The 24231-nt window shown below is 42.8% G+C and overlaps 1 protein-coding gene across 2 annotated transcripts in view; it reads left to right on the plus strand.

Moving 5' to 3' along the window:
- The window catches only part of LOC147733823 (uncharacterized), a 452276-nt gene that overhangs the window by 202479 nt on the left and 225566 nt on the right, over positions 1–24231 (plus strand). For both annotated transcript variants that reach the window (XM_086958409.1, XM_086958408.1), the window contains one exon: positions 1883–1935. In XM_086958409.1, coding sequence (XP_086814535.1) covers positions 1883–1935 — 53 coding nt within the window. The remainder of the gene's footprint in view (positions 1–1882; positions 1936–24231) is intronic.

Raw genomic sequence — 24231 nt, forward strand, 5'->3', positions numbered from 1 at the left:
TGTCAATCTATCGCATCACCACAGCATCACTCACCCCCACCACAGCATCACCACTCAGGGGCACCACAACATCACTATGCGCTACCATAGCATCACTGAACGCCACAGCATCACTCGTCGCCACCACAACATTACTCAGCGCCACCACAGCATCAATCTGTGCAATCAGTCAACAACAACTGGTTCAAATATGTCCTCTCAATGTTTCAAGCTTTATTACAAATGTCACAAAAAGATGCTAATATTTCACTTCTGTTCTTGGATTTTCGTCACAATAAATTACACTGAACATAATCTTTACAAAAGTTATTTGCAAACATTCAAGCTATTGCCATTATAAATTACAATAACTTTTAAGTATTAATTATTTCAAAAAATTAAAAGCCATTGTTATTTATAATATCAATACATCTAAGTCACGTAAATACAACACATATTGCATTACGAATGCTATAGCTGTCACATTTGCAAAACTTAAAACTATTGGCATTGTAAATGACAAAGCTATTAATTTCGCTATTTTCAAAACCAACACATAAGTAAAACATGTGTAATTTACAATACCAATAGCTCAAACTTTCCTAATGCGAGACCTATTGCATTGCAAATGCTTGTACTTCATATCTTCTTGCTTACACCTTCCCTCTGGATCGTACCTTTACACACACTCATCTTACCAGTTGTCTCCTAACTCTCTAACCTTGTCTTTGTTCCCTCTTTCTCCTCCACTTTCTCCACCATCAATCTCTTTTTTTTATGGCCTCATACCACCATGCAGAGGATACGTATAACAGTAGGGAGGTGCCATATGCCCTATGCGTTAGGTTTGCCAAGTCTGGATGTGAGGTGTGATACAACCCGAACCACTTTGTCCACTGTGCTGTAATCGTAGGAGTGGGTTTTGCTTTTTAAGATTCAACAGGCTATGCCATATACCACCCGTTCTCCTACCAGAAGAACACTCAACATCCAGTTTACAGGTGCATTCTATGGCTATCAGTCACAACAGAGGGGAAGGTGTGATAGAGTGTAGCCAGAGATAGAGGGGCAGGCTACAAATATATGCTTGTCATTAGGCTCGAGGCAGCCACACCTTCTACAACAAGGGACCTGATTTTTTGCAAACCCCGGGATCTTCTGAGGGGTCTAATAAATCCTCAGAAGGGTGTAGAAATGTTTTCTTTTTAGTGTTGCAGATTTACCCGTGCTATATAGAAGTTTCAAGGATAATTCTCAAAAGTACTGTAACTCCCTCTCCTGCATCGATCCCTCCCAATCTGGTGTGCGGCCTTCAGCGCACCATCAATCTCTTTTCAGTCACCAGTCCATCCCATCTTGCCCCATTTCTCCCTTCACTTGACCCTGGTCATTTCACAATTAAAATATGTAATTTGGCTCCCTTTATAAACTCTCCTTTCTCGTCACCGCCTTCTTTTTTTGTCCTGCACTTTCTCCCCTCTCATCTTTCCTTTTTCCTCATCTTCCTCTCCAGATACCCCTCCTACTCTTCCCACTCCCCCCTTTCTGTCTTTCAAAAGGCATGTGAGACAGTCCTCCAGGAAATTGCTTGGTAGACACCTGTATGGACCGCAAGAGGTTGGTAAATTTTAAGGAATCGCTTTCCTGGCTGTCTACTGGCCAAGTACCCCTTGCATGTTGGAAGTATGCAACCTGTTCATAAGTCTTTATTTAATTGATCTGTCAAAATTGTTGAGGATAAGCCACTGTCTTGTGCATGAAATGGGTTGATCCCTCAAAGACCTGAAAATGTATAATGTTTAGTTATGTTGTAATGAAACTTTTGCCACATTGCTAATCATGCTCTGTTGCATATAATGAACAATTTACTATGGATCTCCAGTTGTACTATTTGTATTTTCAGGTGTTCTCGTTGACCATACCAGAGGATCAAGAATTGCGATCCGTTATGGGCAGGTAGCGTAAAATTATTTTTAAATATGTATATAAAATTCTCTTTGTCAAAACCTTTTTCTTATCGGATTCCAGATGGCTTTTAATGATGTATTGTGTTTAGTTGGTGCATGGGTGCTTAGTGGCTAAATGGTTGCCTCCACTTTAAATTACTGAGCATCTATAGATGGTGACTGTACATCTTCAGTTTGCCATTTCCACAATGGAGAGATTTCATGTGTGTATTGTCAAAATGCCGCAAAGAAGGTCTACACCACAACCAGGGCGGCCAGGGACATAGATGTATGCAACTGGAAGTGCAGGTTACCGTGGAGATAAGTGAGTAATTAAATAGGAGAAATACTGAGCAAAAGACGTCTTTGTAGAATATGGTCTGATGCAGGAGGGAAAACGAGTCAAAAGTGTTTGGAAGAGTCACTTTCGCGTTTTTCCTTTTGTTATTTTTAAGTAAATATGTACACCAGTTAAAAATAGACAGAACAAGGAATATTAAGCCTATTATGTAGCATTAGTCCAAAAAACGTGTACAGTGATCAGTCTCCTTTTCATCGGGGATTGGAATTACCCATTTTCAACCTGTGTAAACATATAGTTCAGCATAGCACCCCAAACAGTTGATGGATTGATCTATAGATTCATTTAATTCTCTTGCACTAAATTTAAATTTGTGAGGTTTTTTTTTTCGGGGGGGGGGGGGGAAATAAAGTCTAAAGCCAACCACCTCCCTTTATGTGGACACACTTCTAAATCTTGTGGTGAGAGTAAAATGTTTTAATCTAGAATTTTGCTGTTCCTTTATGAAGGCGATCCGCAACCTGATTGCCAGACGTTCTTTTGTTTTTTTTACACGTTTATTTAACATGTTATGATTGAAGAACATGACACACTTCTGACATATTCTATGACAAGCATAAAGGTAACGGGTTGTGGCAGGGCAGTAGAAATATCGTTGTCACTCTATAGTAGCATTGCTAAACAGATAGTCTTCTACTATGAAAAAAGCATAACTTAATGTGGGGAAAGGGGCTCATCCCTCGCAGCGCCTAACCCCAGGCTACGAATGACTAGTCTCACAACTCTTCGTCAGTGAGTGGGTCACTCATCGATTCTGGGCCAGACAGTGTCCATCTTTTAGATGCTTTTAATGTCTTTGACATGATAAGGTGAAGACCCCCTGTCTTCTGCTGGCACTTTATGTAAGTGGTGATTGAACGCCGTGTCGTGTCAAATTTAGCAACTCTTACCTGTAGTATGGTGGTGAGTTTTTCCATGGTGTATACAGACCATATCTTCCTCCAGCACATGTTCATGGAGGGTGTCTGTGGTTGCTTCCTCATCTGAGTAATCCTCAATCTTGCTGCTACGAGAAAGTCGGAACAGAGTTTGCCTTGCAGAGTTGTAGTGGGGAAAAGTCTGTCCGCACCCGGGTTGCCCTGGAGAACCAGGAGCGGGTCATGTGGCAATGTGACGCTGGTGATGGAGTGTATTATACTTAAGACTGCGTCCCAATATAACTGTATTGCTGGACAAGCGCACCAAGTGTGCAAAAGTGTGCCCCTACCACCGCAGTCCTTGCAACATTTATTTCTCTGATCCCCAAACATCCTATGAAGCCATACTGGGGTGAGATATCAACGGATTATTTGTATGAGTTTTCTGTGTAACGGAGGCAAATAGAGGACCTGGAGGCACTCTGCCAGATTGTTCCCCAGGTATCATCTGTGATTTCTGTACCCAGGTCTCTTTCCCACTGCGGCACATATGCATAGGTTTTTCAATGGCGTAAAGTCATGGATATAATAGCCATTTTACACCTGTGGCATATATTATAAAATCAGAATCAAAAAAAGATATAGAGTTTCTATGGGTGTTTCCTCCCTTTGCATGGTCCTGCCTGCTGTGGGTCACCAATGTAATGCCTGACTTATTCAATATGCCTCTTGCCGTGGTAATGTATATTTCTCTGCAATGTCTCCATTTGACCCCTAGTCCCTGTCAACATAGACATCTCGAAGGTTGGCCCTACCTAAAGGAACTAGGGTAACCTGTGATTGGGAGGAAGGCAGGGTTGTTTGCAAGCGGCGTAAGAGGAAAATGATAGGAAGTGAACTTGTGCCGAATGCGCACGTCTCCCCAGTAAGGATCCTAGGAGCATAGATGTCAATGATAGTAGTCACCCCGGTTGATTTGGGTAACAATAGGAGGCCTCCGGGAATTGCTGCAGAGAAAGCATGTTCGCCTTGGACTGTAGGGTCGTATCTGTGCTGCTAGAATTGAGCTGTCTGGGAAACCTATGCCGCCTACAGCTGTTGTACGAAACAGTGATGCCCAATCCACCCTCGGTGATTTCCCTCCCCAGAGGAAGCATTACATTTGTCTCTTAGCTGTACCTGCATCGATTTGGGGGCAGAGTCTGAAAAACATATAGTAGTCCTGGTATGAAGTTAATTTTAAGGCAGTTGAGCCTGCATAACCAGGAGATCGCTAATCTGCCCCAGTTGTATAGATCTTTGTAGAGAGCATTAACCAGAGGGGGGATATTACTTTCATAGAGGGCATTTGAGTTCGTCTGGGATATGGGGGTGGGGCCCAAGCTCAGCTGTGAGATAAGGTGCACAGGAGCGGGATGGTAGAAAAGTGGATAATCGGGCCTGGAAGTACTTGTTTTGAAGCCTGGCCTTTTGGAATTTGAGTGTTTGCACTTAGGTCCAGACATTGCGCTTATTTTCAAATAACTTTCTATATGGTCTGTACACCCACAGAATCGATCCATTGAATCATGGTGACTGTTTGCAAGTAGATATGATGGAATCTAAGGCTTGTAGGCTACCAAAAGAAGCAACAAAAGGCACCCTTGGCCCACCCTAAACAAAATCCTGGAACCGGGCCTGCTGCACCCTGCTCATACATGCACCTCTGGTTTTGACGGGAAACTCCGGCCCTGTCAAGTAAACTATGGTGTTGCTTTGGCTTCCTCCCACTAAAAATGATCTCTATTCAAGGGCAAGTTAATGGGGGTAAGTTATATTTCCCCAAGTATTATTTTCTTCTCCCTCAGTGTTGCCTTTTGTGTATGCTTACCTGCAGGGCCTGACTGGCCGTAGCGGGTACCGGGCATTTCCCCGGTGGGCCTCTGGGTTGGGGGCCGTTTTTGTTACAAGGCCGTTTTTGCAGCATAGCTGCAATATCGGTCGCTGCAACAACATCGGACCAAACCGGCCCTGGCAAAAAGCTGGGCCAGACCTCCAATCTCCCGGGGGGGCCTGCTTACCTGTCTGTACCTCGACACCAGATAGCTTAAAGTGGCAGCACAACACCAAAACTGTGATGTCAGCTTCCCATGACTACATTCAGACTGCTGGGATTCAGTCTCGCCACAACTACAACTACTGTTTTTATTTGACAGCCATAAAATGAATCACTATAAAATAAACATTCTGTCCATATAAGTACAGGCATAATGGGCTATTGGCCGCTTAATACCCTACCTAGTTCCTCATATATATTCACTTTTGCTGCCTCTCTCCCCCCACCTTTCCCTGGCCATAGTCTACCAACATAGTAATTTAATGATTGACAGAATTCTCTTCTGACTTTGTTAGTTATTATGCTTCTATTCAACTGGATTGCCATGTAAGGCTTATCGAGTTCAAGCTTTTGCGCTCCCTATTTTGCCCTCTAAACACCCCATTGTTTCATTATCCCAGTTTGCTCAAGTAGTGAATCCCAATTTGTCAACCTACCTCCCATTTTGGGACTGGTCTATGCTGTTGTCCACTGTGGCTATGTAGCGTGGTACTTGGGCCCCAAGCCTTGCCATCCAATGTCCCAGCAAGCTTGCCCGTCAGTTATTTGTCTTTTTCTTCTGGTCTCAAAATGCGTGCCCTAATTTAGGGAACATCCCCTGGTCACTGCTGTATCCCCTGCAGGGGTTGTAATACTTTCAAAGCAAATGTTAAATCAAAAAACTTCTTCGTATATCTCATTTATTATTTCTTTATTTAATTTTCTCTTTTTTCGAGTTGTAATTCACTCATCTTTCCAATTTTTCATATTCCCAAATACATGTTATTGAATCATCCAATGCATTTCGGCTAATGAATAGCCTTTGTCAAGGAACCTGTTTCTGAAAATAATTATATGCTATTTTTAAGCTATTTAAGACACGAGGACATAAATGGTTTAAGTGTTGTAGCATATGCCAAAGTGCAGTGATGATACAGTGACAATGTAAACTACTTTCCCACTCGTGTGTGTAATAGTGCTCTATATTGCGTCAATATAAAACGAAAGTGAATGGTTAATCAAGGGTGTCAATCTGACAAGAAGAATAAGTTCAATGGGTGAAAAAGATGGACTTGGCCAGTATTGTGACTGTCTGAGTGCTGTGCTCGAACAGTAGTAAGTGACCCATTGGTTCTCGAACAATATGTGATTAAACGTGCAAAGTCAAAATACAGTGTGATGGTCATATATGGCCCGTTTGTTGTCCAGCAACAAATGTTAAAATATACGGAACCAGTTGTAGGGCAATCGTTAATAAAAGTAAGTGATGAGATGCTAAGAAATTCACTGTTACTGCCCCTCAGATCGGTTCACGTCGCGACTGTGCGCTATACCTCAGAGAATTGTCCTTTGGTGAAACGTGCACCGCTAATAGTGCCTCTAATTAAATCTATAAGCGTCGCAACTTACTTGGGGTATTGCGTAGGGTGTACAATGTTATCCTTCACGAGTTTATCGAGCATTGTATTAATGCCAACATAGTCGATGGACTAGAATATGTAGAAGGCTGAAAAATAGGGACCATCTTGTAATGCATAAAAATATAGATGAAGGGCTGAATGTGGGGGCCATCTTGCCTAGATAGACTCTGATTATAATGTGCGGAGAAAAGGGACTAATGAGGCTGCTATAGTGGGTGCCATCTTGAAAACCTGATAACTTGTGATTAAACCTTAATTCTCAGGGTAATGTGTTTCACAGTAAGGTGTTGACGAAACCCAAAATTCTAACATATTAAAAAAGTGATGATGCAATATATAAGCATTAAGATGTGACTTCTTCAGTTCAAATATATCAAACAAAGAAAATAATCCTGTTACTATCCAGTTGGCAAGGGAGATATTTCAGAGGCTAGTTAGAAGCTTAGAAAAACTAAATACATTGATCAATGTTTATAGGTAACAGCTATATTCGATTCTTTCATTCATCCCCAATGGTTTGAGGCTTTCCAGTCTGCGTATCCAATAGTTCTCTCTTTGCAGCAGTAGTTTGTTGTTATCTTTTCCTTCAGTTTTTTGTACAATCTCCAATACTGTAAATCTGAGTTGGCTAATGTTGTGTGATCCTTCCATGAAATGGCTTGCCACCGTCGATTTTGTCCTTTTGTTGCATGTATTAGATTTATGTTCATTTATCCTGCTCTTAATTTTTCGTTCTGTTTTCCCCACATAACCTTGTCCGCAGGGACATTTAAGAAGGTACACTACGTTCGTCGGGTCACATGTACAGATACTTTGAGTTAAATCTTGTGGCCTTTCCTTGGGTGGGTAATCGTTGTACCTTTTATAACATTATTGCAATTACTGCAATTGTTACATGGTATTATACCTTTGTGTATTGCTTCTGTATTGGAATGTTTGGACTTGAGTATCTCTCCCAGGTTGTTCGCTCTCTGATATGCGAAAAATGAGTTCCTCCTTGAATATATTATTGAATTCTTGTTCTTGTGCCAATATGGACCAGTGTCTTTTGATGATGTGTTTACAGGCCTTACTTTTGGTAGGGTATTTGGAAACTATTACTACCCGGGTGTTTTATTTTTTGGGTGTTCTTACCAAAAGTTCATCTCTGTTTCTTTGTGCACACTTGGTCTAGTACATTCTGAGGGTACCCTCTTTGTCAATCTTTTTTCCATTTCCTGAATGCGGTACTTAGCTCTTTCTGGTGATGATACAATTATTTTTACCCGAAGCATTTGTGAGTATGGTAGGTGCTTTTTTAACCTATCCTGGTGGAAGCTGTGATAATGTAGGAGGTTGTTGCGATCCTTGGGTTTGCGGTATATATCCGTATTGAAACCTGTGTTATTTCTTGTGATCTCCACGTCCAAGAAAGTAATTTTAGTAGCCTGTATTTCAGATGTGAATTTAATACGTTCATCCTTTTTATTATTGAGATCCGCAATGGCTTCGATTAAGGTTTATTCAGGTCCACTCCATATTATGAACACATCGTCTATTTATCTTAGGATGAGTTTGGTGTATGTTTTCCATGGTTCTTTTGAAAGGATATTTTCTTCCTCATATCTTTCCACGAAAAGGTTTGCATAGGCAGGTGCTGCCGAATTTCCCATGGAAGTTCCCGATTGTTGCAAAAAGTATTGTTCTTTCCATTTAAAATAGATGTGGAATAGAGTAAAACATAGCAGTTCCATCAAAAATACTTTCATTTCCACGTCTAGCTCTGTTTGTGGTAATGGGTATTCAATTGCTTCAATCCCATCTTTGTGGAGGTGTAAAGTGCTTTGACATCCATAGTGCAAAGTAAGATAGGTTCTTCTGGTGTTAACTTAATGCCTTATAATTTGTTCATGAAGTCGATAGTGTCCTTAACGTATGTTCTCATTTTCATCACTCTTGGTTGCAAGTATTTGTCTAATAGTTGTCCAATAGGTTGGTGGATGCTTCCCCTTGTGGACACTATTGGCTGGCGAATAGTGTCCACAAGGAGAAGCATCCACCAACCTAGGGGAAGCATCCACCAACTATTGGACAACTATTAGACAAATACATTTGGGTAGAGGGTCTTACAGGTTAGGGAAAGTATGCAGACAGACCAAATTGTTGGTATTCTTTGTTCAACTATTTTGGATGGAAATTGTGAGTATGTTTTTCAGCCACTCTTTTGCCTTTGACCCACTTAGCGACATTCACAGGTAATGTTCTTCCAGTCCGTGATTGTGAACCTCCTATGTGGTATCAGGTGTGCGGGGAAAGGTGTTATGAAAGGCAAGAATGTTGTTGAAGATTGATAATCTTAAAGATGAGTGGCCCGAATGGGCACATAGGTAATAAGGATCTGGGTTTCACACTGGCTGATCCAGAAAAGGGCCAGGTGGTCTATGATGTCTGTGTCTGCTACATACTTAGCCTTGTTGGTCTGCGTGTGTCTAATAAGGGGTTTAAGCATCCATTTTATTAGAGGGAAAATAGTGAGTCGTACCAAATCAAGAAAGTAGAGGTAGACAGCTGTGACAGCAACCCTGTGGACTACTGCTCAAGTACAGCAAGATGGTGGACGAGGGGTTCAGAAGTCCCAGCGAAGGAAATTATCTTAATGTTGAAGTTATTGGAGCTCTCAATCGGATATATCCCCAGATCTGGCGGAACCTAGGTCGACAGAACATTTAAACATCTATTTTTATCATCTAACTGAAATCATTAGCAGAACAACTTGCCTCCCTCCTAGTGATAAACCCTCAATACGTAAGTGTCCTGCAATTCCATCACCACCCAGATATTGCTTTTAGTAGGGTGGCAGAGTTTGTCGTTATGCGCCATGTTCCTTACTAGACTGTAGTAGAACACTTAATCCACAGTCTTTTTTCTAAGTTATGATAGTTTCTTAATTTGTCCAAGAGTATATAAATAATATTTTACTTGAAGTTAAATACGTTGTCAAACTATATCTTTATTGCTTAGTAGAGAAATGGTTTTTCTTGAGGGAAAACGTTTGTTACGATAGTATATGAAAGAGTAGAGATAAATGCAAAAGGAAAAATATGAATTAACATTGTGCAAAGCACAGAGTACAAACAGCTGTGTACAATGCAAAGGAGGTGCAAAGAAAAGAGATTAAAAAATAATAAATTTAGTGTGCTTAGTACATTTAAAATAGGAGCTACTCCAAGATTTTAACAAACCAAGGTCTGAAACGGGGGTGCCTCCTGGCATTTCTATACTTGTTCATTTTATAAGCGGCTGGCTACAGTAACATGGATAGATAGTGAAAAGATCTGCCCACCCAGAGTTGTCTCTGCTCTTTTGCCCATCTAGTAATAGGTATATTATTGGATGACAGCAAAGATTTCCTGGAGCAAGCAATGAGAATTTGGATTATTAAAACTTATTTAGTAAACTGCTGGAGAATGGCCCTAAGACTAGTAGCAGTATCTGTGCACCCTAAGAGGGAATCTAGTGTTTAGTTTTTTATTACCTCTCAGATTCAGTAAATTGGTAGTTGCAATTACCAAAGGCATTTGGTTGAGGATCATGGTGCGCAGTGAGACCACCAGTTAGACTTGAAAAGTAAAATATAATCTTTGACTTGTATATTGAAAATTTGCATGTGAAGTTGGGAAGTCCCAAGGCCACTCCTACCGTTGACGTTTTGAAAACTATATTTTTGCCTTCTCTGAAATGGTGTGAAAGCTCATCCTGAAAGGTATACTTATTAGTTGAATCTTGTGCAGTCATTACTTGGTGCTATAGTTTCAATTTGACAGCCACAGATTAGGCTAGAATCTAGTCTTTATTTTTAATTGAGGTTGTACAGCCTTTCAAACTCTGTGACAATTTCCAATTTCCTCCTATGTATGATTTGGGAAGGATTGGATCAACACTATTCATGTCTCAATAACTGTTGTCTTCTCTTTCTAGAACATAGTTTAGAATATCTAGAATTCTATGTTAATGTTAATAAATTTATAGAAGCGCTCAAATGCCCATATACGTTTTGGTGCTAGCTTTGCTGCTATCAAAATTACCCAGTAATACATAGAAGAATATAGCTCATTCTACATTGAAAAATCACGTTTTCAAAGCCTTCCTAAAAATTAGTAGATTGGGCATGGCTCTAATTTTCAGAGGGAGAGATGTTAAAGCCTTTGCAGCCCCTATTATGAATATCTTTTAAAACCTAGACACTACTGCACGTTTATTTGGCTATAATGGACCGTAGTGTCCTGCCTGGGACATACCAGCAAAATCTGTTTTAGAGAAATTCTGGGCCTTGGTCGTGTATCACTTTGTAAGCGGTTCATAGGCCTTTGAATGTGATTCTCTGTCTAACTCTCAGCCAGTGTTACTTTCTGACTTCTGTGACTTAGTGGATCATCATATTTCAAGTATACTGCTAAAAAAACTTTTCACGCACTATAGTACAGTGTTCTTTGAGACTGTAGTAGAGACATATCAAGTAGGTACCCTTCAAAATAATTTTAGAAAGGCCATCACTCCTTTTGAGTGGGAACAATTTATTAATATTCAATTTTCTTCCCATTTAAGGTGTAGACTGTGTGGTTTTAAACAAGAATTTTTATTGCAAAATTACAAGCCAGCATGCTCTAAGCATAAAGATTCTAATGCAACGTTTAACTTGTGAAAATTTTGTTTGCACATTCAGTGGAAGTTGAAATTTTGCAACTGTTGTGATAAATTGTTATTATTTTTTCAAAGTGAGATGGCTTAGATTAACTTTCAGTAGAAAGATGTAGTTTGATTATACAGTGAGCTTCTTCAGAGAGTGCATTTACGAGAAGCAAGACAAAGGGAGAAATAAGGGTTTGGATTAGGATTAAAGGTTTGAATTATTAGTACACTGACCTGTGGGGGGGACGTTCTTCACTTCCTCAAAGAAAGTTCAGTAGTCATATGATTTTTATGAGGATTGGTGGGCATCTCTGCATTGAAAGCTGGAAATCTCTTTGTTTTCAGCCAAAATTAAATTTTCTAGGTCTAGAGCGTACCAGGGATTTTCAAAGGACTGTGTAGCTTGGCAAGGCAGTGCAAATGGACTTCACATCTAAAATACTGTGGAGCTTACTTTTGAATTATCTTGAGTGTTATATCAGCATTTAGTAGGGTGCTGAGCAATGAGACCCAGCATTGTAGAACTGGCCATGTGTGTGGTTTTATTCCCTGATTCACTGTTTTTCTAGTCATTCTGCTTTGAGTCCTTTAGATTTTCAAAATATCTAATTTAAGAGTGAGGTGAAACTAATGACACCCTCGCCCAGCTCAAGAAACCCTCCAACAGCCACGCCAACAGGAGAGCCACCTGGTTCACCAACGAGCTCCAGACCTCCAAACGAGCATGCTGGAAACTGGAGAAGACATGGCTGAACGAGCACACACCGGACAACCACGCAGCCCACAAGGACGCCACCCGCAGACACCACCACCTCATCAGATTAGCCAAGAGATCCTCCTTCAAAGACCGCTTGGATAACAACGCACACAACAGCAAAGAGCTCTTCAGCATCATAAAGGAACTCTCCAACCCCAGCGCCAACGCCAACAACATCCCGCCCTCACAAGAACTGTGCGACTCAATAGCCATCTTCTTCCACCGCAAGATCGCTCACATCCACGACAGCTTCAACACCACGACTGCCGCGACTACGCCAGACTCCACCCCCTCTGTGAAAACCACCAGCATCAACCGCCTGACCTCCTGGTCCAACGTCAACGACGACGACACATTCAAGGTCATGAACTCCATCCACTCAGGATCTCCGTCTGACCGGTGCCCTCACGACGTATTCAACAAAGCAGACACAGCCATCGCATCCCAACTACAAAATGTCATCAACATCTCCTTCGAAACAGCGCCATTCCCGGAAAACTGGAAGCACGCCAAAATCCGCGCCCTCCTAAAGAAGCCCAAGGCAGACCCCAAAGACCTCAAGAACTTCCGGCCCATCTCACTGCTCCCCTTCCCGGCAAAGGTCATCGAGAAAATCATCAACATGCAACTGGCCCACCACCTGGAAGACAACAGCATCTTGGACCCGTCCCTGTCCGGATTCAGACAAAACCACAGCCCCGAGACAGCCCTCATCGCCGCCACAGACGACATCAGACGCCAACTAGACAATTGCAAAACATCAGCCCTAATCCTCCAGGACCTGTCAGCCGCCTTCAACACGGTCTGCCTTCGTACTCTAAAGACACGCCTCTTAGAAGCCGGAATCCAAGAGAAGGCTCTCGACTGGAACATGTCTTTCCTCGCTGGCAGAACCCAGAGTGTCCGCCTCCCACCCTTCAGATCCGAAGCCACCGACATCATCTGCGGCGTCCCTCAGGGCTCACCCCTCAGCCCGACGCTGTCCAACGTCTACATGGTCCCCTCGCACAAGTGGCCCGCCATCACGACCTCACATCATCTCCTACGCTGACGATACCCAGCTCATCCTGTCCCTCACCAAGGACCCACAAACCGCCTAAACCAACCTCCACGAGGGAATGAAGGCCGTCGCCGTCTGGATGAGGAGCAGCCGTCTGAAGCTGAACTCGGACAAGACGGATGTCCTCATCCTCAGACCCACCCCCTCAGCCTGGAAAGACTCCTGGTGGCCGACCACACTGGGAACAGCACCAACACCCACCGACCACGCACGCAACCTAGGTTTCATCCTCGACTCCTCCCTCTCCATGTCTAAGCAGGTCAACGCCGTCTCCTCCTCCTGATACAACACTCTCAGCATGCTCCGCAGGATCTACAAGTGGATCCCGACCGAAACAAAAAGAACGGTGACACAGGCCCTCGTCAGCAGCAGACTGGACAACGGCAACACACTCTACGTAGGAATCCCAGCCAAACACCTACAATTCTACAACGCATCCAAAACGCCTCCGCCCGACTGATCGTCAACGTCCTCTGCCGCAACCACATCACCCCCCACCTGATAGACCTACACTGGCTCCCCGTCAACAAGAGGATCACCTTCAAGCTCCTCACCTACACACAAAAAGCATTCCACAAGGCCGGACCAGCCTACCTGAACAGCAGACTCAGCTTCCACACCCCCACCCGCCAGCTCCGCTCCGCCAGCCTCTCCCTCACCGCTGTCTCCCGCATCCAACGGACGACCTCCGGCGGCAGATCCTTCTCTTACCTCGCCGCCAAGACCTGGAACACCCTCCCCACCCACAGACGGCAGACCCAATACCTACTCACCTTCAGAAGGCTTCTCAAGACCTGGCTCTTCGAGCAGTAGCAGCACCCCCTCACCCTAAAGGAGTGAATAGAAAGAATTTTAATGAATGAAACTGGCTCTCTGTTAATTTGCGTGGTTGAAGGAGACCTGTGTGATTGTTGATGCTGCCTTTTTCCATCTGTCTTAGTTCCCCATGGCATTGTTGAAGCGTCATATGTTAAACTGGTTTCTAAACAAGGGCAGCAGCAGTGGTCAAGCTTCTTCAAAGTTAAGTAACCCAGTAGCCAAGAAGTAAAAAAAGACTTCCAGTTAGGAATCCTAGACTTCCCCCTGGTAGTGTAGATGTTGTTCAGAGTGACAGATTTCTGCCTGAGAAAATGTGCATGTTGTGTTTAAGCAGCTTCAAAATAACGATAAAGTAAACAAGCTAAATAGTGGGAGTCAGGACTTTTTCGCGATCGAGATGGATGTGATCAGGTAGAGCTCCGGTGCAATCATCTCCTCCTGCTTCTTGCATGGGAAGGGGGTAGCTGCATACAGACCTAGCAAGTGGCATAGAATGGTGATGGAGATGCCATGCAATTGGTAAAGCTGTTTGGTTCAGCACCAACAGCGGTACAGGCTGAACCATCAATTGATGGTTCAGCACCAACAGCGGTACAGGCTGAACCATCAATTGATAGAGTAAGGCTGTTATCTCCAGGGAATCAAAGGGTGTCTTGACATACCAAGGAGCTGCCAAAACAGTGGTGTAGCAAGGGACCAAATGCAGTCCTAGTGGGTGAAGCACTGCTGGCCTCCAGGCCATAAGATGCACACACAGTATGTAGTGCAAGTAAAAGTGAAATCGTATTGAAGGGTCAAGTACACCATCTTCTCTTCCTCTAACATATAGCCACGAAGCTGGCAAAGTAAAATCTCTGAGAATAGACAATAGTGACTACCTGATGCCTCTCTTATTTCTGTTGAGACATCAGCCTTCAGGTAGATTGTTCTTACAGACAAAATGAATGGTCCAGTTCCATCTTTTGATAATAAGACCCTCACCTCCACTGACTACTCCCACAAGACAAATATAAAAAGGATAACATTTCTACCTCTGTAGCTCATGCTTAGGAAATGGTGTATACAATTCAGTCTGCCATAACCTGTTGTCATGTGGCTCATGATGAATGGCTGCTCTAAAGAATTTCACACCCTGGATTAATTAATAATTTTCTTGGACTTCGCTTGATGATTCTTCAGTGGAAACAACACAGAACTATCTGATCACTCATGAGAACTAAGTGATCATTGAGCAGAGCCCCGACATGTCCGATAGGCGTCATACTGACTGGGTCCAGTCCTTTCCCAAAGCTGAAAGCATGACACTTTGAAATCCTCTGAAGTATATTTAAGGGGGGATTGAGCCCATGATGGTATATGTACAACTGGCATGGCTTACTATTCATCTAATCTGTATACAGAAATGGGTTGTGTGGTTAAACAAGATATAGGGGATACCCTCAACCCCATGCACCTGTTATAGGTTCTTCATTTAGTTGACTACCACAACACCATCTACTCTAGCTCCACACATGTGAAATATGCAATGAAGTTTACAAAAACCTTTAACTTTTAGGCATGTGGTGCCGCCACTTCTTCGCACAAACTGTTTGTTAAAGATTCCACTACAGTTCTTAGGAAAGGACTCTGCAGAGAAAATGTATACCAACCCTTTGCAACTCCATTCAATTTAATTCCTGGAATGCAATCATGTAACTCCTCCCCAGTGCTACCGCTTGGCTCTAAATATTGTTAAATGTCAGTGGGCTAAATATGTTGCTACTAAATCATCAAACATTGGACCTGATTTAGAGTATGGCTTAAAGGATACTCTGTTTCAAAAGCAACGAGGTATCCTTTCCACTGGACTGAAATTCTGCCTTCCGCCTTTAGAATCGGATAGACCTTCAGTATGTCAGCAGCAGACACTACTCTGTCTCCACTGCTGCCTTTCATCTCTGATGGAATAAGGCCCTTCAGAGGTGTTTGGCCATTTGCCTGCCCCCTCCAGAGCCCCTGATTCAGAATGGGCGGTCAAATGGCCAGTTTTCACTGTCTATCACCAATCTAAAACCTGGTGGTAAAGAGCAGTGAAAACTTGTAAATGACCCCGCGTCATGGGAAAAACAGTTTTTGTGACTTTGTCGTTGAAAATAATAAAATATTGAATGTTTGATGTATGGCTTCATCATGTTGACACCGTGACGGCGGTTCCTGCTAATGCAAGAAATGTCCACTGGGGCTGTGGACATCTCTAAATTCAGTGGGTGGGTACTCTGTCAGCACAACATAGTACTTTACTCCATCGTCCTGACGAAGAAAATCCACTCCACCAAACTATAAATCAGGCCCATGGTCCTGTTACAAGAAATCCAACGATGTTTCAAAGATGTTGAGAAACCTAAGCGAGAAAGTTTGTATACTCTTCAGGCGCCCGGTCTCTGGTGATGGAACCACGGCACGCCACATCTCCTGAAAGAGTGGGGCTAATTTCCTTTTTCCTTACCTATCCAATTACTAAGATCCTGTTCAGACTCTGAAAGCTGTTTCATGTATGCTAAATTCAAATTGCAGAACTCTTCCTTTGCTGTAGACTTAATATATGTCCCCAAAACCTGTAAATCTAACTTTATTGCTTAATTGAAAAGGACCATGGTGAAGTTTAGCAATTCTAAACTTCCCATGGAGGGACTGGAATCTAGTCTTTGACCCTGTCGTGGATAGATCTGGAAAACCCTCCAGTGTGGGAGCAGATACAGGGGGGTATTCTTAAAGACCTAATGTCTGATCATGCAGTAATGGATCCTTGGTGGTTAAGAAACGCATCCAAGGAATTGTGAATACACTTTTCTTGTTACTTGAAAATTTGTGATCACAGGAATGTATTACTTTTTGAGTTTTCACCAGCCAATGAAAAATATGCGTGGAGGGTGGGCGAGGCGTCCACAGCACTTCACATCATACCCTACTACAGCATACCATACAGAGCGAGCAGCGCATGCGTGCTGTAAAGTTAGGCTCGACTTAAAAAAGAAGGGGGCTGACAGCACATTAAGTGACATCACGGTGCGTGACATCGCGTGCGGCATCACAGGAAGTGGTATCACAACACATGACCTCACACGAAGTGACATCAGATCCCAAGACCTCACATATGTTTAGCAGGTCTGTTAAGAGTATATTTGAGCGCTTAACAATTTATTTATTTTTTTAAACAGACTTTATTCAGCCTATTGCAAAAATTAGACAGTAGTATTAGAGCACACAGCTTGTAACCAATAACAGATATCAATGGGTATTGATGTCGGGCGCATATTTCCCGGTGCATATTCCACCATGCGTAGCCCATGCTGAAATCGAGATCAAGTACAGTGGTCAAGTTCAAGTTCTCAGGGAAGTTATGCGCTGTGTCAGTAGGGTTAGGAGATCAGCATCCCAATAAGTTGTCCCTGTCCGAACTGATTTAGGTCACAACAAACAATAATCAATAAGAATAACATACCTCTTCCCCCTATGCAACTCCTCTCTCCCCCTCCCCCCAGGCATGCCGCTGGGTCGTCAGTAAGTTCGTGGAGAATCGTACCCATCCATGGAAGACAAGAGGTACAGTAATTCCAATAGGGAGGCATCAATCACTGGTAGGCCGCCACTTACTATATATTTGTATTCCTCCCACAGGGCACAGCTCAATAGGGCATGGTTTCAGTCTTCGCTGACAGGTCCACTCACTCAGTGTGCAGTTCAGTATTATCTGTCGGGCCCTTGAGCAGCTCAACTTGAGCGCTTTACAATATCTAACAAATTAGATTTTGTATTGGGGTGTGCCAAAATATTGGCGCATCCCTGACGCAAAATCTGGCCCTCAACATATACATTTAATTTTTTAAGACCTACCACAAAGAAATTGGCAACAAGGGGAAACATGGCAGTAAATCTGTTCTGCTTAATTGGTTGCAGTGTCTGCATTTTAAAATATCTTATTGGGTGATAGCACCTGCTGCACAGATCTTTTTGTACCACCTAAATCTCAGATAATAATAATATTGGTAAGATAACTCTGGGGAATAACTTATTTGTTGGAGACATCTGTGTTTTGCCTAGTCCTAGTTTTGAATCAAAGTATGATAAGAGGGTTAATATGTCTCCTGCAAAGCACATCATGTAACACAAAGTTGACAGAATGTTATTTTATGTAAATGGGTTACTGCTTTAAGACCGGAATCCTTTTGTTACTTGCCGTTCATAAATTGTACTCCTTCTAATGTATCACAGTGAGGTTTGAAGGCCATGTGGCTGCTACACCTTGTAGCACTCACTGTCGTATGTAACTATGGCTTTTGTTATGGGCGGAGCTGGAGTCTAATAATCCCCTTTTCTGCTTGCACACGTCTCAGAACAAAAGCAGACAACATGCACGTGCTGCTGAAAGTGTCTCGGTGTCATAAAATTACACCGGAACTTGATCAGCAAATTTCTGGGAAAACTGGGAAAAGTAGTAAAGGACTGTGGCACCGCGCTGTGTAGATGGCGTTTCCCTCTGAAAGTAGTCGGTAGACCGCGTCTACCCTCCTCTCGACTCGAGCTCTGATGATGCCCCTTATAGCCGCATGATGAGGCAAGAACATAACACACCAATACTGTTTGGGCCTGACTGCTGCCCTCAAAGCCATGGTTGGTTCTGGAAGCCTGTGTAGTGGCTGTTAAGGTGGATATGAATTAGGGGTGGAGGAAGCTTGCGCTGATGGCAGCTTCTGCATTCTGGGAATTGTAGTCTTACATTGTTTCTTCCTAATCAAACGGACTGACGGATTCCAGAGTTGAAATTATAGACGTCAAGATGTGGTCCTTTTTGTTACCTTCTTAAGTATGTGTTTGACATTGTGGAGTGAATTGTTTGACAACATTGTCATTACTCGAATATGGTGTAAATTTCATGTTCCGATTACTCGTACTTTTTCCTCTCATCACACCACCCAGTGTCTTTTACAAATTCACCCCTGATGACGTAAGTCCATTACGTTTGTTCAAGTCAACTATTTACATTTCTGCCTTAGCTCAAATCGAAATGAAACAATTCCACATAACCATCAGTCTTAATTTCGAAGAGCACCATATTTCACAACACTATTTCCTTGAGCAGGAAATCCTGTCTTTGTTCTACCCAATCCGAGATCATCTTTCTAAATTGTAGGTGTAGACACCGCTGAAATACGATGGATATCATACATATTATTTAGAATTGTATAGCTTATCTCCAAGGAACCTAATGCAGGCAGACCTTATCTCCTGATTACTTTATGACTTCTCAGCAATTACCTTGAGATTGCAAATGGGGCAGAAAAAGCGTTTGACTTTATATTAAGGGCTGACCACCTCCGGCAGCGGTGCTGTGTGAGGTGCACTCTGATGCTGGATTGGTCCCGAAGAGAGCATTTTAATCCCTGTGCTTAATATTCTGTTCTTGTTTAAATGACGAGGATGAACAGTTAAATCCTCCAGTGCAGAAGATCATTGCTCTTTTTAATACAAAGAGCGTAAACAAACTGCAGATGCCACGAAAGCGTTGATATATATGTTTTATTTAAGTGTTCTCTACGTCATCTGCTACTGACCTTAGCGATTGGCAAATCGACACTATTAACTGTTTCAAAACCAGTCACTGGTCTTCCTATAGTACTCAGCTGGATATCTTCGGATTCTTGCATCCCGATGAAAATTGCCTGTGTGATGTATGTATGTTTGTGTGTGTGCATCTCTAAATCCTCCAGCTGCGTAGCAATAAAGCTGCTTATCTCTCTGGTTCCAGTAGCTTTAGAAACAAGATCAGCTCATCCTTTTAGTGCCGAGCTCCTCTTAACCCATTACAAAACCAATATCTTTTTATCAGAACGCTGTTGCCGTATAGCATCAACTCCCAATTTTATTGAGAAGAATAGTTGATTTTCAATTTTTGCAGAAACAATGGAAGGTTAGGTTGTGGACCTCTGTTTGTGATATGTAGCAGTTTGTTTTCATATGTTATTTGACAGCGTAAGTATACATTGTAGGTCTTAATATATGTTGACAGTGTTTGTGCATCAAATATGCTCAGTCAGCACTGGGCTTCAGAATCAGTCCTTTTTTTTAACCACTTTATTTTAAAACTTTTTCACTGTTAAAGCATTAAAATAAATAAAAGTAGGCAGTATTCCAGAGCTTACATAGGTCCTCACATAGTGTAGGTAAGATGTGCTCATAACACAATTAGTATTTGTCTGTATGGACATACTTAGTCTGGAGTATCCTGTTCATATGAACTAAAGAAGGGCAACAACCATACATGGAGATCAGTCGTTAACAGAGTTCGATCTTATTTCATATAGGCTTTGAAATTAAGCCCGATTGCGTTGAACTTGTCTTTTCTCCACCAGCGCCATCAGTTTCTCAAGGGCATAAATAGTCCAGAGTTTGCCCCACCAGACATGTATTTATCAACTGTTTCCAGAACTGGGCCGTGGCCAGGAATACTGCGGTCAAAAATTGTGTAATGAGTTTGTCAGTTGGTGTGGTTGGAGGTGTATATGCTGCCTACACCAGTCTCGCCCAGAAGAATGAGCAGCGGGTTGGGCAGTCGCGGGCGTGATGCCTACTATAATTCTAGTGGGAGAGAGGATTTCTTTCCAGTAGTCTTGGACAAAGCAACAGGACCACCACATGTGAGAATGAATTCATCTCGCCCACATCCCTTCCAGCAGTTGTCAGAACTATTGAATATTGTGTGTACAGGGGAACACTTTGCAATGTGTGAGGAACTTATATGTTTTTTCTGTATGTAAAATGCTGAAAGATGATTTTGCTGCTCTACTACAAATCTTTTCCCATTGGTCAGTTGGAATTTCATGCCCTCGTCCCCTTTCCATGCCACTATGTAGTTATGTGGGAATTAGTGCCTTAGTTTTGGTAGCACTTTGTAGAAGGGTTATACGTTTTCGTCGTAACCCCTTCGCTGCTGATGACGAGCTCAGCTCGTCATCAACTACGGGTGGCGTGTGCTGATGACGAGCTGAGCTCGTCATGTAACGCGGTAAAATGAAAAAAACCGCACAGCGCAAAAATCGCCGCAGCAGCGATGCGGTTAATTTTTATTTGCAAATATCGCTTCCAGAGTAGTTTTATCCCTGTGTGATGCAGGTTCATCTGAGTTTCCCTTAAAAAACGGGACATTTTTTGATTTTAGGAGAAAGTATTCAGTTGCCAGGATAGTCCTTCAAACACTGGGACTGTCCGGGCAAATCTGGGATGTCTGTTCACTCTAATACTTGCGACAGTTCTTCATGATCAATAGTAGGTCAGGTACTGGGACATCACTGGGACATTAGGAGTCAAAAGCCTTAACCACCACGGTTTGTGTTAATTTGTTTGCAAATATCGCTTCTAGAGTGGTTTTATCCCAGCTAGGGATAGTTTTGTCTATCATTTCTCATGTACCCGCCCAATGGAGCAGCTATGTGAGGCAGAAGTCAATTTGGTTACCCAGGTGCCATTCTGCCTGTAATTCGTCTAGAGGGCAGGGCTCAGGATCCAAATTCAGTTCGTCCAGGGTAGGAGGGTTCCACGCATTTCAGCGAGCAAATCGCGGTGCTGTAACCCTGGGCGGGAAGTCTGCATTTCTGACAAAAGGAGTCATTATAGACAGGAATGATGTGGAGTCTTCTTTATGTGTAATATGTTGCCAGTACTTTAACAGAGTAAGCGTAGTTTTGAGTTTAAGCTGCTTTTTGGGCCGTGATTTCTAAGGAAGCCAAAGTATTGCCTGGATTAGAGTGGGGCAGGGTAATAGTATTGTTCAATATACAAAAGGCTTTTTTTCACCCTCATTAGAGTTCCAGTCTAAAGCTGGACGAAAATGTGCAGCCATAATGTAAGATCTAATGTTCGAGAACCCCAAGCCTCTATCAGCGGAGGATTTGTAGAGGGTTGCTCTCGGGACCCTGGTGTTATGCAGGTCCTATGAATTAAGTAGGACTGTGTATCTGGACAACATGAACTTCAGAATATGGGGAATCAGTTCACACATATTATTAGAAAATGTTGGCATAATTCCTAGCTAGATCACAGTGCCTCATCTGAATCCCTAACCTTACTACGGTACCAGATATAGGACAGAGACAGCAGGGTTGCATCCCAGTCACAGTGCATTGCATTCCAAGACAATCCCAGCATAAAGTGCTCCTCTGCTGAATGTGGCATGGAGGCTGTATATATAATAAAAGCACCAATCCAACTGCACTGTGTCAAAGGTGCAGAGCTGATGCCATGGTTTGTCTGGTAGCCTAGAGCTGTCGCCAGCCAGACAACGTAAATGCAAGAGCATCATGCTCTGTGTGCCTAGCCTTGGACCGAGTGTATAAATGACATGATAATAATACTCACTAAGAAATTAACTGCATGTGTAATAGCTTCTCAGTACATTATCGTGTAAGTGTAAAGCATGTAAAAGTCAGTACTAAAAAAGAAGCCAAGCTAAACATAAAACTAAAATTGAGACCCAGAGCAGTCCCTAATGTAACCGTACAACATTAGGAGCCCACTTTCTCCAAATGAAGTTTAGAAACTTTTTTCAATATGGTCCAGAATCGAGGTAGGAAATTTAAGCAGTAGGGTTTACTTCACGCCAAGAAGCCTCTGTAAGAGGTTCATCTTTACAGAGATCATCCAGCCGGCCAAGAGATTTAGAGTCCCTTTGGGGAGTGTAGAGAAGAAATGGTACTTTGCACAGATATAATTTCATTGGAGACTTAGGGATGTGAACTGCTAAGTACAGAATAGTGTCTTGTGCCTATGCAAAGCCATTATATGTGATATTGCAGGACTCCGACATGGTAGCTGCCATGCTCAATCCTAAAGATGTTCTACAATTCAGTGAATCCTTTGTAAACTGTGCTAGTTCCTCCTCTAACCCGGGGATGGAATTGCTGGGGTCAGTGAAGAAGCGTAGCACATTGTGCACATAGATTGCAAATTTGAATTCTTTGGTGCCCACTTTCAGGCCTTGAATATTGCGTTTAGTCTGTAGTCTCTGGACAAAGGGCTCCATCAATAAGACATACACCAGTAGGGACAAGGGTCAACCCTGCCTGGTGCCCTGCGTGATGGGTATTCATTCACTTTTAATTTAGCTGTCCGTGTGTGGTAGCTGGCTAAGATCATGCGATTCAGTCTCAGACCAATGGGGGTTCTATCTAGCAGTTTAGAGAGATAGGGCCAGTTGACTCTGTCAGAGGCCTTCTCTGCGTCCAGCGAGAGAAAGACCATCTGTGTCTTGGTTCGGCTGCTTCGATTCTTGGCAGCTAGTCAGGTATTGACCATTGTGTGGCAATTTCGATTGAAACCTTTTTGTTGTGGTGAGCTGAGATTAGACCATATTGAGGGCAGACGAGTGACTAGTATGGATGTAAAGATTTTGGCATTGGTGTTGAGGAGTGCAATAGGTTTGTATAAGGAGCATGAAGTATCAGTGACTATATTGTGTATAACTATGTCGGTGTAAACGACCGCCAGAGGTGCTGCTAATAGTGTGGTGAAAGCTATGTAAAAAGATGCAGGGAAACCATCTTGGCCGGGTGTCTTTTGGCCTGATAGGTTACAGATTGTTATCCTGACTTTTTCTGCTGTTATCTCCTCCTCAAGAGATATGACATCTTAACACCTCATTGGGCAGTAATAGGATGCATGGTAAGGGTCTTAAACATCCTGTGAGAGGCCATCGCCCGCCATGAGCGTTGAGTAGTACATAACGAAGCAAGTGAGGATATTCTTGGTGTCTGCATGGGTTGTTCCCTGCTCATTGTGGATGATAAGGTTTCTAGTACATGCTTGTTCAAGTTGTTATGCTATTTTGTCACTTTTTTGTAGTATGTGCATTTTAAGTAAAGGAATTCTTTTGCAGTGATGCGCATTAATAAGGGCTGTAGCTCGCCCCATACCTTTTACTATTTTCTCGATGTGCAAAGCGAGTTGTCCGGTATATGCAAAGCCTCTAAGCGACCTAGTCCCCCCTCTAATTCATCTTCTTTTGTCAGCAATGCCTCTCGTAGATTGTGGTATTGGACATGAGTTCTCCTCTTATGACCTCCTTGGCTTCGTCCCCTTGGACTTCCCGGCTCACCTTACCGTTGTTGTTCTCTTGAAAATAATTTGCAATCACTGCTTTTATGCGGTACCTCACTACTGGGTCTCTGAATGCCACTTCATTAAGGAACCATGGGCTGCAAGGACAAGCAGAGGGCATTATTGTGTCAAGATTCAACCACACTGCCGCATGGTCTGAG

Source organism: Lissotriton vulgaris, chromosome 2_1, assembly GCF_964263255.1.
Source record: "Lissotriton vulgaris chromosome 2_1, aLisVul1.2, whole genome shotgun sequence".
Lineage (NCBI taxonomy): Eukaryota > Metazoa > Chordata > Amphibia > Caudata > Salamandridae > Lissotriton > Lissotriton vulgaris.